The 17,316-nt window shown below is 38.3% G+C and overlaps 1 protein-coding gene across 5 annotated transcripts in view; it reads left to right on the forward strand.

Moving 5' to 3' along the window:
* The window catches only part of LOC111865374 (ligand of Numb protein X 2), a 597,517-nt gene extending 582,397 nt beyond the window's left edge, over positions 1–15,120 (forward strand). For all 5 annotated transcript variants that reach the window (XM_023853347.2, XM_023853345.2, XM_023853346.2 and 2 more), the window contains 5 exons: positions 1,150–1,677; positions 3,501–3,623; positions 4,558–4,745; positions 8,128–8,286; positions 14,678–15,120. In XM_023853347.2, the coding sequence (XP_023709115.1) occupies positions 1,150–1,677; positions 3,501–3,623; positions 4,558–4,745; positions 8,128–8,286; positions 14,678–14,813 (1,134 nt within the window). In that variant the 3' untranslated portion in view covers positions 14,814–15,120. The remainder of the gene's footprint in view (positions 1–1,149; positions 1,678–3,500; positions 3,624–4,557; positions 4,746–8,127; positions 8,287–14,677) is intronic.
* The last annotated feature ends 2,196 nt before the right edge of the window (positions 15,121–17,316 follow it).

Here is a 17,316-nt window from a genome sequence, read left to right on the forward strand (position 1 = left end):
TCCCCTGTCAAGTTTAGAATTTCTAAAGGACTCGGCCTTGTTTTACGCATTAAATTAACTGATTTACGAAAGGGCAGCTGGCTTCAAGCTTGACTCAAGCCACTTGCTGCATGTCTCAAGGGGGGAAATTCCAAATTGTGAGGCGAAAGTGAGGAATTTCACAAAACCCTAACCATACACAAACATCAATTGACCTTCCCATAAACTGGACAGTTACAATGGATTGCTCTACTAGTGCAACAAAATATTATTCCCCCCCCCAATTGTTTAACAACTTTGTGGCCCCTGCTTGTGGTCTTGAGTCTGTGTCTGGGAGCAACTACTCCTCTGTAAGATATTGTACACAGCTCACAACTTTCTTTTTAAGAGAAAATGTATATAAATATAGTGAATCACGGCCCTTTTTAAGGAAATTACTAATATAAGTTGTCTACAGAGATCGAGGAAAACTACAGAACCCACTTGGATTAGTCAGCATCTGCTAAGATTTATATCAAGTGCCTGCTAAATGTTTTGGCACTGACTTCTGACTGATTATATTAGTATTGTATTGTATTTTATTTTCATCCATTTTGCTACATAGTAACACTTGGACAAGTCATTCGGCAATACAAGTTAACAAAACAAATCTACAAAGTTACAAGCATACTACCAACGTTAGTATTTGCTGTAACTGTGACTATATGAGTAAACATGTAGATTATGATGTTAATTTTAAGGTACATAATGATACATATGTGGAAATATAATATCAAACAACTAGACCAGTAAAAGAGAAGTTCAAACTAAGGAATTGCAAACATGCCTAACTTTATTCAGGAACTCTCCAGTTCAAACCTCAGTTAGGAAAGCAGCTGTCCTCACTGAAGTTCTATAATTTTTACATGTCCTTTCAGGTGAACATCATAATAGTAAATACACCTTGAAAAAATTTAAATAAGCCTCTTCATCAGGGCTCTTCACTGCACTACACATAAACATCCTCTAATTTCGTTTATACTAAGTAATCTGTACTGCTGATAGAGAGTTTTAAAATAGCATATAAAATATGACATACACATAGGAAATTGAGATGGTTTATACATATTATTAGAATAAAACCATTTTTATCACTAATGAACACATTTCTCTTTTTTATGATTTTTTTAGAGCAATGAGAAAGTAACCTTAGTTGTTGCTCGGAAACGGTTGAACCGCAACTTACAAAGCAGAGATGGCAGTGCACTTCCAGTTTGTCATGGAAGAACTAAATCAGCTCCAGAAGCCCTTGGAAGTAGTGTGCAACCATCAGTAGCACTTGTTAGTGGAGGTATGCAAACACAACAGACAGAATCCATCAACAATTCAAACATAGATCCCATGTTACATTCATCGCTATCACAGTCGCAGACTTGGCAAGCAAAACTACAACAGATTTCTCCAGACAGGAACTTGAACAATGTTACAAAAGCCTTGTGCTATGAACGAAGTCACAGTCATTCTTGTGATTCCTTGCAAAATGTAGAAGCCAAACCATGTCAGCAAATGCCATCACCACCATGCACAAGAAATGTGCCACTGCCTGTCATCAGGAGATCATCTAAAGAAGTGGCTGTTGAAGATCTGGCTCTCACCATCAACAGGAATCTACAGATTGAGGGTATCCAGTTGCAACACAAATGTGTAACAATCAATAAGGTAATATATTACATTTTTTAAATTTGTTTTCATTGGTGATAAATTGGATTCATCCTCTGATACACCAACTTCTGCATTTCTTCAGATCATATAGAGTTATCTTCCAGACCCAATGACTAAATTACCACCACCACCACCAACTACAGTGCTGTTGTTCTATATTAGTAAAAACAAGTTCTGTAACATAATTTGACACAGAACACAAATGTGCACAATTTTTCACTCTTCAGTGCTGTCTTGATAGTGAAGCAAGATGAAGCAGATGTCTCCATAGCTTGCAGAAGTGTGCATTTACTTCTGTGGGGTAAATGAATTCACACATAAGCATGTAAACACTGTAGATATCAAATTTAGGTACCAGAGTCTTACGTATGGCAATAGGTGCCAGAAGTAATGTGTTATTCATTTGCTGGAGTAGAATATAGGATTTAATCAGTTATATTGCTTATCCAGTTTTTAAGTCAACTTAAGACATCTATATTTTGATGAATTTCTATAGGAGGTGCAACATGATGCAGAATACGTTATGTAGGGTTTGTATCAGGATGCCCATAATATGGTTTCACCCTTCATGAATGGCTTGTGGTTGTTTTATTGGGACCTTTTACAAAAATAATCTTATAAAATGCTTTTGTACCATGCTGGAAGAACAACTTTTTCTCTTCATTTGAAGGCCCAAGTGACTCTTTGTTTCATTAATCACTGAAAGGCTATGAGGCCAGAGAAGTCGTAATACTCATTTCGTGCAATATTCTTTATAATATTGTGGTATATAAAGCCACTGCTTGATGAAATGTGATAAAATCTTATTTTGCCACGTAGATGCATTGGGTGAGTTCGGCATTCCCCACGTCTGCATAAGTATAGAAAGAGTGTCATTCTTCGTTACTTGTCTTTTGACTCTCAATAGTCAAAGGAGTTACTGGTGAGAATGATCTAATCTTCTATTATGTGTCTAAAATATCTCTGAGGGTATGTCATACACTGAGTGTGTAACTTTAGAGAAGAAATGTCCTGTGCTTAATAAGATTTCCACTATGTTGATTTTGATTCAAACTATATACTGAAAATAGAATCTAGTAACTTTCTAATTATGATGTGATGAGACATGTAAATATCTGATGATGACACACTGACAGTGTTTTAGACATAGCATAGGAATTGTTATTTAAAGCTTCTGATTGTTTTTAATAAGTTGAGTTACTGGTGGAAAGCATATCGTAATATTTCAGCTTAAATGAAGAAAATACTTCAATAATACTTTCATGCACAATAGGGTGACAGTATATTCCATTTTAATTGAATCATTCAACCTATTTTCATGAAACATTATTGTTCTCCAGCATCTAAAATTGCAAGAATACTGTATTTACTGAAATATCATGTACCTCAAAATTACAGTTAACAAAAGCCCTCTGGTATCCAGCATATGGATCTCTGACACAACTCAACAGTTCTGAACTTGAATATTATGTGTTTTATCAGTAACTACTATTGCAAAATATAAGTCTTAGGCAAGTAATTATTATTATTATTGAATTTCTACAATAAAATCATTACAATAATAGAAAGTCTATAAAAAGGGTATATTTTGATGCCTCACTAGCATTATTTAGAACTGATGTGCAGCTGTCTCATTTTATGTTGTCTTCGATATTAGGTTTCCCTACCTGTGATGAAAAGTATTCTATTACAGTAGTTTTATTCATTCATATTTAGTATGAGGAGGAAGATGGTTACTTGGACAGGACATTAGAAAATGCTTAGGAAAAACAAATATAACTTTCTGTGAGCATATATTAATATAGAATTATATGTTTCAGGAACCAAATGAAAGTCTGGGAATGCGAATTGGAGGTGGTCTAGGAAGTAATGAAGGGGACATCCCTATCTACATTGCAAACATTCATCCACAAGGCTGTGTTGGAAAGACACAACAAATATTGGTAAGTTAATCCAGAGATCTGTTCTATGTGCAACAGATAATGCTACTGAGGGGTGGATAAAAGAGATACAGCTTACAAAAGAATATCAGATCATAACTAGATTATCTCTCTTTCTGCATATCTTCTGGCTGTATTAAGTTTTACTTTCCTGAGTTTTGCAGTGTACCAGTTAATCTTTCCACATCTTCCATCATACATTGCATGTCTTCTAAAAATGCTTTGCATTTGTCTGCTAAGAATTATTAAAGGAGGGACTTGGTAGTTAATTCACAAATCATTACCTTACCTTGGCATTTAAGTCACATTTCATTAAAAACTCTTAGGTCTAGTAGTTCACACGCATTCCAAAATCTTTCAAAAGTAACAACCCATTAATAATATTTCTGATGCATTGTAACTTTATGGTGCCTGCATGTATAAAGATGTGATCATTATTATTATTATTTCATGTTTAAACCCTTCTATATCCATCAGTAACAGATGCAAGAATCTACCACAAACCCATTTACTCTAATGTTTAAAAAGTACGCGTATCCCTACATTTCAACATAATCATGTAGGTTTCCATAAAATATTACCCCTTGCTGTGAGCAGTCTGACCTTACATGATCCTTATTAAAAATATATTTGAAAATAATTATAAACACAGCCTTCCTACTTTGAGTGAGTGTGCAGGAAATAACAAATTGTCTCAAAATATATACATGTCATTTTAGGGCAATATGACAAAAGCACACAAGTGCATCATACAAGTTCCCATCAATTTTCAGTCCTAGGATAAATACATTTGGTAATGGAAGTTTAAAGAAGTTAAATTAAGGAATGAAGATGTACTGTTAGTCTATTCACAGTCATCTCCATTTATCAGCTATGAAACAGTTTGTTCATGTTTGTTTCAAGGTCAGTAATCATGACCAACTTGATGTACTTGCAGAAAGGAGATATTTTGCTGAGTGTGAATGGTACCAGCCTCATGGGCTTAACACACACCCAGGCTGTTGCAACACTTAAGGCTACTGTAGAGAATACCCATGTTTCACTGGGGGTTCTGGAGGGCCCAGAGACATCTCTTGGATCTTACAACTTTATTCCTTCATGGCTTTATTGGCAGAAATTACCAAGGTAAGCATCACCTCTTCAGCAATAATTGTTTTAAGAAAATCTGAAAACATTATTATACTCAGTACATTCATTCATCAGGATCCAGGACAATGCAGTTGATATAGCAACTGGCACTTACTGCAGTAGAAACTTAACTAAAAGAACATACCATTTTAGAGTATAATATCCATGACAACAAAGAAGCAGCCACATTACAGCTGGCAAAGTTATGAGCCACTACTGCCCTCCATTTCCCCTCTCTAGTCAACAAGGTAATAGTGTGAGGAACTTCGCCATCTCACTGAAACAGCCAACTGGTATGGTGTGAACATCTAGAGAAAGAGTGAGATAGTCTCAGGTTCCATCCTATGCAACATGACAAAGTTTTTCACTGAAAAGTGTAGCTTCTAAAAATTAACACAGCCCAATGATTTTCTCAAGGACAGAACAATATATAAGAAATAGTAAGTTCCAGAAACAGTTTATAATGCTTACTTCCCTTTCATGAAAACCTCAACTATAACAAAAAGCAATCTATTTGAATACACAGTTTACCATACATTTCCACTACCTGAAAGGTGGAGACATGACCTCACAAAATTTCACAAATAATATATTTGTAAATTTTAATGCAAAATAATTGTATTCCATACAAAATGTTATATGCTTTGTGGGAGCATCCCACATTATCACGCATTTTCTCCAACGCACACTCTTCACATCACTTTTCACCATCATGCGCGCTAACCAATCAAATTGCTCCAAACGTTCGCATTTATACTGTGCTCGCTGCTAGCTCCGCATCTACATCATCACGCGCGCTAGCCAATCAGCGCCCTGCAAATTCTTCCTCCTCAATTTCAAGTTTCGCTCCATCCACCGAGCAGTGTATAAAAAGGGGCAGCCGCAAACCGGCAGCATCAGTCTGACTTCAGTCTACGATCAAGCCACACTCAAGCAACATCAGCCAGCAGGCTTCGTCGCCAGCGCTCGGTCTTCGGAGGCATCGGCAGGCTGCGCCAGGCATGACTGCCTTGGCCCTCAGGCTCTCACACCCGACTCACTGGGCATCTGGCGTAGCCACTGCCTCATCACCCCTACGACCGCACTGCGCAACCACGCAACTTCAACTCACCTGCCGCACGACGATCAAGCAACCACCAGCAACGGCCGCGCTGTGGCCAGTCAAATCACCGCAACTAACCTCTCTCCCTACCAGCGCGCACCGCGTTACCTCACCAGTCAAGCATCTCAGCAACCACGGTCCTTTTCAGGACCAACAAACTTTTCCGAAGAAGTGGGTTGTCATCGGAGTAATGACGAACAACAAAGGCAAAACCCCACAGCTTCATTAAGTGCCTGTGTTGTATACCTGGGTAAATACTATACTAAATAATCATAGACAAAATTTATTCGTACTATATGCCATAAATATCATAAAAGAAAGACTGTACTATACTGGACTGGAAAATCATTTCAAGTAATAGCAAGAATATTCTGATGCTTTCTGTTTATCTCAGACATGTCCATTGATTTATGTCACCCTCTGTGACAAATTTTTTGGAACACAACTGTCATGTGAGTTTAGAAGTACCTGTATTAGTATTAAGAAGGTGTTTATATCCCTGGAATTATACCCATTAAAATATTATAATAAAAAGTATCTGAAAGAAAATGCAGTTGTTGAATTCTGTAATTATATATATTCTAAAAATGTTTTAAATTAATTATATAAATTCCTGAAATAAAACAAAATGCTGTGTATGTAAATTCTATTATACAGCATGTAGATCTGTGGAAAAGTTTTCCTCCCCATACTGTAAGAGAACTGTAATTTCAAAGTTTACCTTTGTATAGTAAATATGAAAACTTGTGTCCACATTTTACACACTGAGCATGATCCTATAGCTGGCCACTCATCAGGGTCTCAAATTTCAAGGCAGGTTTTTAACTGGCTTATGGGTTACGTCTTTCTCTTGTAGTGGATTGAGTATGAGCTTGTTGATTCATTTCCAACAAATTTTTGTTAGTTGATTTTGCTACCATTGGATGCTAGAATAATGTAATTATCTGTTTATTTATTTCTAGACTTGTCAAAATGTCATAGTATATAGCATTAATTACATGATTAGTGAATAATAAATTAGAAAGCACTTGGAAAGAAGTGGCTGTAACTTAAATTCAAACATTATCCCAGAATTTGCCTGGTAGGACTGACCAAAACCACGAAAACCTCACCTGAGATAGCTATTCTCCAAGCCAAGATTTGAAATGAGATCTTCTGAGTATGTAGACTACATAATCAACTGTGATGTTCAGTGACATAGATCCAACAGGTGAAAAATAATTTTGCTTATCTGCTTCCATATTCTCCACCTAACTAATATCTATGCCATTATGGTTTTGAGTGTCCCATGTTTATCACACAAGCTACCTCCTCTTGGCAGTTTATGTATATTCATCAATACACATATATGTGACCCAATTTTGTTTCAGTATCACAATGTTAAACCCCCCCCCCCCCTACCATCCCTTTATGACTGTCTCACAGTTCTGCTCAAGTTTATAGCACCTGTGTGCTGGTCATCAAATAAATACAGTGAGAAGAGGAAACCACACACATAAAGTATGTGGCCTTCCCCATCTACTTTGCTCATTAATTCTTACTATCATATGTGTAGCTGTCATTGTGTTAGACACAACCTGTCCTTCCCCAAGTATATGGTAACATCATAAGTACAGTCTGTCATGTCATATGGGTAATACAAACACTGCAAACATTTTTATTTATTTCAGTCAGTTTCCCACTTACATAAGACCTGGTGGTCAGTGTCTTGTGTTCAAAATGTCTGATGGTGGTAGCCCCTCTCTCTTCCCATCCTCCTCCCCTTACACATCAACTATGAACACATAGAAAGGCTTTTATTTATTTTTGCCACTGTCTCAGCTGATGGGACCTTGAATTAGTATGAATAATATATTGATAGAAACATCACATGGACAGAACGTGGTGAGGATCTGCTAGGGCCAATGTTGACAAAGAACTTACAGTAGGAATGCACATCAGAAGTCCAAATACAGGAGGGAGAATATTAAAATGTCACAGCTGATGTATGCTGCCTCTAAATAAAGGGGTATTTTAACTTTGCAATATCGCATCTTGCAGTCAGCTGTACTAAGGTACACTGTCATAACATATAACATACATGGCCAATACAATAATACACGTATTATGAAACTTAAGACAATTCTATTTGTTTTATTTTTAATTCTATTTTGCTGTTTGATTCTTGCTCACTACTATTTATATTCTCCTACTTGTTTCAGTTGTTCTCTGTGTAATTTTGTATTATGCTTCTGTTTGTTTAATGACCGTATAATATTTAGATTTATTGCCCTGCAGGTGCCTTCAGTTTCCCAAAACGGTGATTTTGCATCGAAGTCCTGGGGCAAGTCTTGGCTTCAGCATTGTGGGTGGAGAGGATCCAGTTAGAGGACCAGAAGCCATTCATATTCTGTTTGTTGTGCAAGATTCACCAGCAGCTAAGCATGGAAAACTCAGGTACAGTTGCCTGCATATTAACCATTCAACACATAAACAAAGAAACAGAAATTTGAGAAAACATTACCGTTACTCTCATGATGAGTAATAGCTCTGAGTTCCAAGTACCATATTATGACATAAAATTACCTTTGCAATAAGTCTGTCCACAGAAATACCTGTTTTTGAATTTCTTCCTCCATGTTGCCCAGCGCCTTTACTGTGGGATTTTTTTCTGCTGCTTGTGCAAGATATGGGCATTCAGCATTGCAACAAAGAACTGAAAGAAAACTTCTTTCCATTATTCTATTATCACTGGAAGGTAAAATATACCAGCATTCTGTCACATGTCTTATGTCAGTTTTGTTTACTCTAACCCTTTATTGTAATGATTTTCTTCTTCTTTTGATGTTTTCCCTCTTATAACATTCCCTAACAGTTTCATCATCACCAGCTGTATCTCATATGTAAACATTCAGCAAATCCTTCCACTTTGTGACTTATAGGTGAGTGAATTATCGTGGAATTCTTTAAATGTTTTTCAGCTGAGCCAGAAATACTTAATTTTGCAGTTCTTTTTTAAGCAGAATTACTGTGATTACAGACCTTTTATTACGTGACTAAAGATGGTCAAAAGGTATAGTGGGATAATATCATGGTATTTCTCCTATTATTTACTTTCTCACAGCCTGTAGTGTATCATCATCATCAGTAATCTGTCAAGACGACAGGTCCACAGTCTCTTTCAAAACAATTCCTCCACTTAATGCGATCTAGAGCTTTCTCCTTCAAATGACAGTATCCTCTTCTGTCCCCAAGGTCATCCAGCATCTTCTTACGTCTTCTTCCTCGTCTTCTTGTCACTTCTATCCGCCCATCTATCTTTCCTTCGATAGCTTCTTTTAGAAGGCAGTTTCTGCGTAAAACATGACCAATCCAATTAGCCTTCCGTTTTCTTATTTCATGTAGGATATTCCTCTGCTCACTGACTCTAATTAACACTTCTTCATTTCTCACATAATCGGTCCAACTGATCTTCTCCATTCTTCTCCAACACCACATTTCGAAACTTTCCAGATGTTTCTGATCTACTGCCCTAAGTGTCCATGTTTCAGCCCCATACAGAGCTATGCTCCAAATGTAGCATTTCACTAGTTTCTTCCTCAAATTTAAGTCCAATTTGCTGGTAAAAAGATTCTTCTTCTTGCTAAATGCAGCTTTTGCCATGGCAATCCTGGATTTAATTTCACAAGTACACCTTCCATCATCTGTTAACAAGCTACCCAAATATTTAAAACATTTCACATTCTCCACTTGTTTTTGGTCTATCTTTATTGTGACTGGGGTTGGTTGTCTCGAAATTTTCATTACTTTTGTTTTCTCCACATTCATTTCCATGCCATAGCACCTTCCAATTTCAATTAGTCTATCAATCATGCCCTGTAGCACAGTTTCTTCCTTAGCCATTAACACAAGGTCATCTGCATATTTCACAGTTTGAATAATTTGCCCTCCTACTTTGAAGTCACCGAGCCCATCCAGAGCTTCCTTGGTAAGGCATTCGCTGTACAAGTTGAACAGAATTGGTGATAAACAGCATCCTTGTCGAACTCCTCTTCCAATCTGCACACTTCCTGTCTCCCCCCTGTCCAGTCGTACTCTAACTTTCTGATCCATGTACAATTTGCTAATCAATCTTCTTTCATGCCAATCGATACCTGTTTCTTTCAGGATCTGCATTAATTTGGTCCAGTTTACCCGGTCAAATGCCTTCTGCCAGTCTATGAAGCAAACACACAGTTCTTCATCTATCTCCAAAGTTCGTTCCGCTATAATTCTCATCATCCCAATTGCATCCCTGGTTCCTTTTCCTCTTCTAAATCCAAACTGATCTTCTCCAAGTACATCCTCTATTTTCCTTTCAATTCTTCTTTTAAGTATCTTTGCTATTATCTTTGCTGTATGTGCAATAAGACTTATTGTGCGATGGTCGCTGCATTTTGTAGCTTTTGTCTTTTTCTTTAAGGCAATCATTGTAACTTCTGTAAAGTCCTTGGGCCACTCTCCACTTTCATATATGGTGTTCATTAGTTTTGTCAGTGTTTTCAAACCACCTTCTCCCAGTAACTTGAGCACATCTCCAGGTACATCATCATCTCCTGTAGCCTTTCCCTTCCTCATTTCCTTGATAGCTTTTTCCACCTCACTTTGTAAAATATATGGTCCTTTCTCGTCTGTATCTACTTCTTCTTCCGGTTCAACTTCTAAGGTTTCTGGCCGATTAGGTCGATCATATAGTTCTGAAATATAATTTTCCCAAATTTTCAGCACTTGCCTCTGATCTACTATTCTATTCCCCTGGGAGTCTTCGATGCCAACATTTTGAATCCCATGATTCTCTTTCCATCCTAGTTCTTTTGTCTTCATGTACATCAAATCATAACGGCCTGTTCTTTGAAATTCCATAATCTCATTACATATCTTCTCAAGATATTCCTTTTTGGCCCTGTCCGTGGCTCTTTTCAATTCATTCCTCAGTCTCCTGTATTTCCTCCTGCCTTCTTCATTGTTGACATTCTTCCATTTCCTTCGCTCCTCCATTTTACTCATCATCTCCTGTGTAACCCATGGTTTTCTTGCTATCTTCTCAACTTTACCTACCAAATCACTGATAGTATCTAACATGCATTCTTTTATATCGTTCCACTGCGCTTCAGCATTTCCGCTTTCACCTTCAATTGCACCGAGTTTCTCTTCTAGAGTCTCTTGCACGCTTTGTCTTTGAGCATATAACTTCTCCAAATCCCATCTGGGTCTGCGCTTTCGAAATCCTATAATTTTCTTCAACCTGGTTCGGAACTTGGCAACCAGCAAGTTGTGGTCAGAGTCAATGTCTGCCCCAGGAAGCGTCTTCACATCCTTCACACTGTTTCTGAATCGATGTTTCACAAGGATGTAGTCCAGCTGATGCCTCTTCCAATCCCCAGGTGCCTTCCATGTGTAAATTCTTCTCTTTGGCTTCTTGAACCAAGTGTTGGTAACAATCAATCCATTTCGTTCACAAAAGTCAATAAGCATTTGACCTCTGTGATTCCGTCTTCCTAGTCCATGTGATCCAACAATATTCTGATATGGTTCATCTCCAACCATGCTGTTCCAGTCTCCCAATATGATGCTGTTTGTGTCTCCTCTTCCATCTTCCTGAAGAATTTCTTCAATTGTGTCATACACTTTTTCCACTTCATGCCAGCATATAATTCACCATTGTAAAGATATGAGGAGCAGGGATTGTTCAACTAGTGTAATACAAATAGGCTACCAGCTGGACAGCCAGGATTCGAACCCTGGCATAGGCAAGAGATTTTCCTCTTCTCAATAACATACAGACCAGCTCTGGAGCCCAGCCGGCCTCCTATCCAGTGGGTAATGAGGGCTCTTTCCATGGGGTGAAGCAGCTGGTGCATGAAACTGACCACACCCTCATCTAGTTCCAAGGTCAAGAATGATGAAGTTATATGCCCTCCCATCCATACATCTTCATGGCATGATGCTTAAATAATTAGTTAAGCACATGGATGACTTTACATTACCTTTTCCTTATAGTATAGATATTGACTTCTGACTCTTGAAATTTTCACGGCAGCGACTATGAAGCATACTACTTTCTGGGACGTTATTCCATGTAATCTGATGTAAGTATACTTATGTATCAGAGCAACATACTGCCTCAGTCTTCAGGGTCAAAGAATAAGCCAAGAAAACAGCAAATACAGACTGCTTGCTGCTTGGCTTACTCATTGACCTGAAGACGGACAAAGCATATTTCCCCAAAATGCTGATAAACTTCTGCCAGATTACATGACATAATATCCCTAATGATAGTACTCTTTATATTGACTTTTGTTCTCTCAGATTTAGAAAATGTTCACACCATTTTTATATGGCTTTCCTTTCCTAGAGACACAGTAGAATACATTGTGGAATATAGACCCTATTGCTAAGCAGTGATGGTAAACAATGTCACTAGGCAGCTGATTCTTAATAATGCAACAGTTTGACTATAACAGTGGCAGAGTTGTGTTTTCTGTGTGGTCCATACTGAGAAGTTATAACCAGAAGGTTTGGAGCTATAAGACTCAGGGGGTCTATTTCTCTCATGGTCGTCGACTGCCTGAGTCTTGTCTCACTCTCATCATCATCAGTAATCTGTCAGACGACAGGTCCACAGTCTCTTCCAAAACAATTCCTCCACTTATTGCGATCTAGAGCTTTCTCCTTCAAATGACAGTATCCTCTTCTGTCCCCAAGGTCATCCAGCATCTTCTTACGTCTTCTTCCTCGTCTTCTTGTCACTTATATCCGCCCCTCTATCTTTCCTTCAATAACTTCTATTAGAAGGCAGTTTCTGCGTAAAACATGACCAATCCAATTAGCCTTCTGTTTTCTTATTTCCTATAGGATATTCCTCTGCTCACTGACTCTAATTAACATTTCTTCATTTCTCACATAATCGGTCCAACTGATCTTCTCCATCCTTCTCCAACACCACATTTCAAAACCTTCCAGATGTTTCTGATCTACTGCCCTAAGTGTCCATGTTTCAGCCTCATACAGAGCTATGCTCCAAATGTAGCATTTCACTAGTTTCTTCCTCAAATTTAAGTCCAATTTGCTGGTAAAAAGATTCTTCTTCTTGCTAAATGCAGCTTTTGCCATGGCAATCCTGGATTTAATTTCACTAGTACACCTTCCATCATCTGTTAACAAGCTACCCAAATATTTAAAACATTTCACATTCTCCAGTTGTTTTTGGTCTATCTTTATTGTGACTGGGGTTGGTTACCTCGAAATTTTCATTACTTTTGTTTTCTCCACATTCATTTCCATGCCATAGCACCTTCCAATTTCAATTAGTCTATCAATCATGCCCTGTAGCACAGTTTCTTCCTTAGCCATTAACACAAGGTCATCTGCATATTTCACAGTTTGAATAATTTGCCCTCCTACTTTGAAGTCACCGAGCCCATCCAGAGCTTCCTTGGTAAGGCATTCGCTGTACAAGTTGAACAGAATTGGTGATAAACAGCATCCTTGTCGAACTCCTCTTCCAATCTGCACACTTCCTGTCTCCCCTCTGTCCAGTCGTACTCTAACTTTCTGATCCATGTACAATTTGCTAATCAATCTTCTTTCACGCCAATCAATACCTGTTTCCTTTAGGATCTGCATTAATTTGGCCCAGTTTACACGGTCAAATGCCTTCTGCCAGTCTATGAATCAAACACACAGTTCTTCATCTATCTCCAAAGTTCGTTCTGCTATAATTCTTATCATCCCAATTGCATCCCTGGTTCCTTTTCCTCTTCTAAATCCAAACTGATCTTCTCCAAGTATATCCTCTATTTTCCTTTCAATTCTAGAGATCCTCAATCTCTAGTGTTTGTAGAACAGACAACCATTTTTTTGCACTCACATAAAACAAGTTTGTGAAACTTAAGAAGTTTTGAGGTAATGTTTTCATAGATAGGATTCAGCTTATGCTGTTAAGTATTGAGAGTAACGTCTCTGTATATTATTTAAAATTTAACAGTACCAGTAACAAAAACATATTATTAAATTACTGTTATATTATACATATTGTAACGTGTTTCGTTACTGAATACGCCGTAGAGATCGTTAATTGGTTTATTGAACAATCTACAAGTAACGGCTACAATTACTTATGACACAGTTGCGGGGTTTCACGATTTATAACCCTATGCACAAATCAGTTCACTCTGTGTTCAGTAGTCTACACATTTACAGTAGGGGAGCTATGTATCACTGTATCACACACTCCCAATTACACAATCACACATACGTCCGGTTCTTCTTTCCGCGACAGCTGCTATCCTCCACTGTAGTCGTCTGACTGGAGAACTGTTGATAACACAGTCGCTCGTATGCTCGCTCGGAACTAACTCGGAACTGTCTTCGGCGATGGCCACGTTACAACTAACTCGGCGACTGTCCCAGTACAAATGACTCGTAGCTGCTGTGCAGTTCCCTTATATAGCCGCAGTGGTGCCTGTTGCGTGCCACGTCACAGTAGGAAGCGGTTCCGCGTCGCCATGGCGTCACCGCGCGTTGCGTGTTGCATAACTACCAGGATGCGGGGACTCGGCTAACTTCGGCTCCGCTCGGCTCACTTCGGCTCCGCTCGTGACGTCACCGCGGGGAGAGTGGCGGGGTGATGACGCGCCTCTTACGCGAGCGCTACGTTACCGCTACGTGCCGCTGGGGAGGTAGGGGTCAACATGTCACAATATTAATAATAGCTCAGATACATTCACCCCCGAAATCTTCTTATAGACTGGTAATAAATCATGTAATATTGTGAAAATTGCTATTAACTGTCTTTGTTTCATGTCAGGTGTGGAGACAGACTACTGGCAGTGGATGGGCACAGTCTGGAAAATGTGAAACATTCAACAGCAGTAGCAATGTTGAAACAGACAGGGAGTAAAGTGACATTAGAAGTGGTGTCATGGCTTGGGACAGAGCTGTAAACATTTGTGAGCTCATGAAACAAACCTTTTGATCCTCACAGTTTTGGGCACAAAAACATTCTTTCATATGACTGTGAAGTGAGAAATTAAACAAAGATAAATAATCACACTGAACTTTTTTATGGTTTTCATGAGAAGGTATATGGTTTTAAAATTTTCGTTCTTAAAATTCCTCTAAGGAAATCTCCTGTGCCAATCTCCATTGTGGCAGTTTGTATGAAGTGCCGTTACCTGTGAGATTATGCCATGGTGGCCGTATTTGTTCTCCATAATATTCTTCAAATAAAAAGATTGAGTGTATATTTCATGAGAACGTTCATCATGTGCTTCCCAACTCCTGTTACAGTCTCATCACCGTCTGGGCCTACTAAGTAAGAATCACTTCCAATAGTTTACTTACTGATACACCTGAAGATGGCAGCATACTGCCGAAACATGTAGTGTAAAAGTGGTAGATGGGATTGTATGCACTTCAAGACTGTTAATATATACACATTATGAATAAGGGTAATTAATTGTATAAAGTTCTGTGGGACGCATGAACTTCCTCTTCGGGGACATGAAGAGCGCCAGAGTTCTTACAATCTCGGGATATTTTTGGATCTCATGTCGGAACTAGCGGCTTTAGATAGTATTCTAAGTGAACATTTAAATAGTACAACTGTGTCAAAAACAATTCAAAACGAATTACTGGACTGTATTTATTTGGCATACAAGGAAACGATCAAATAAGAAATTCAAAATGCTAAATATGTAGCTGTCCAGGCAGATGAAACCTCTGATGTGTCATGCATGTCCCAATTAGTTATTCTGCTACGGTATGTCAATAGCCCTGATCCTGTTGAAAGATTCATTTCCTTTGTTCGCATTCAGGATCGAACTTCAGAAGGTTTAGCATTAGTACTTAAACAAGAATTAGAACCATACAACCTTGAACAGAAACTAATTGCTCAATCCTATGATGGCGCTCCCGCGTTTTGTGGCAGGAACAGCGGGGTCCAGGTAAAGATAAGAGATACATTTCCTCATGCACATTTCATCCACTTTGGACATTAATAAGGGAGAACAATCTGGAAGCCGCTCTGTCAGAAATACACAAACTGACAGATATTGTACTTACAACTCCAATATCAACCGCCGAATCCGAGCGTTGTTTCAGCACTGTAAAAAGAGTTAAGACATATCTAAGGAACTCAATGGGTCAAGAACGTCTGAAGGCAATGGCTGTACTTAGCATTCATAAGGACATGATTACAGAGATCCCGGCATTCAACCAAAAAGTGATTGATTTGTTTGCTTCCCAGAAGAATAGACAAGCGCAGTTCCTGCATAAATGAGGTAACTTTTAAAGCATTATTTTAATTAGTGGCATGAATTGCAATGGAGCATGCTTAAATTTTCTAATACTGTTACGTGCAAAATATTTTTAAATGTTTTAAAGTAGGAGTTTGTACTACAACTAGCATCACTACCTACTACTACTACTACTATTAGTATTATTATATAACAATGTAAGAATGTATCACCGTCTCATATTAGCCCCACCATCTATTTGAGCCACGAGCCGCCACTGTGGAAGACGAAGGCAAATAGGTCTCATAACAGTGGCGGTCCTTTGGTAAGGCACTGGCGTCTGGTTTAGGAGATACGTGGTTTGAATACATGACTATTTTTGTGAGAAAATAATTTAAGAAATTTGTGCATGTAGGAAGCAAGTCGTACTGTATGAGGAAGGTGAAGGTAACAAATTTGTATAGTAAGCAAAAAGTATAGTAAAGTAAGCACCTGAAGATGGCATTATTATGCCGAAACATGTAGTGCGAGGGAGAGAAGGAGATAAATGAGTGTATGCACTGCAAGACGGTTTAAATAAATCATGGACCTAAATTTGTATAGATCTGGTGGTACATGGGTAACACAATGACGTAGTATTGGGAAGGTACCGGGTTCGAGACCACGACGTCTTTGTCAATAGAAATTGAAAAGTGAATAAATAAATACCATTTTTCTGCAGCTATAAACCAAGTCGCATAATATAAGGACGATCATAGAAAGTTATGACATTCATGTTCTGGTGGCCTAGAGGTAAGGCACAGGAGTTCTAAAGATAAGGTTCGTGGTTCGAAAACACGTATTTTTGTAATGAGATTTTTATGGAATTATATAGCGACATGTAACATAAGAAGAAGATTAGAGGTAAAAAATGTCCGTGACATTGGTGGCCTATTGGTAAAACACCGGCGTAGTGATGAAGGGTTGGAAGGTTCGAGACCAAGTATAGTTTTGTGATTTAGAAAGTAAGTTAAATTACTTTTCTGGAATTATAACCGAAGATGTACCTTAGGAGGAAGATTAAAGAAAATAAATTTCAGTGGTGCTGGTGGTCTAGAAGTGAAGACATCAGCTTAGTGTTCAGAAAGTCCCTGGTTCAAAACCAGTAGGATTTTTGTGAAAAAGAAAATGGAAAGAAGTCAGGAGATAGGGTGAAGGAAGAGGGAGGGAA

This window comes from Cryptotermes secundus, unplaced genomic scaffold (genome assembly GCF_002891405.2).
Source record: "Cryptotermes secundus unplaced genomic scaffold, Csec_1.0 scaffold164, whole genome shotgun sequence".
Taxonomy (NCBI): Eukaryota; Metazoa; Arthropoda; class Insecta; order Blattodea; family Kalotermitidae; genus Cryptotermes; species Cryptotermes secundus.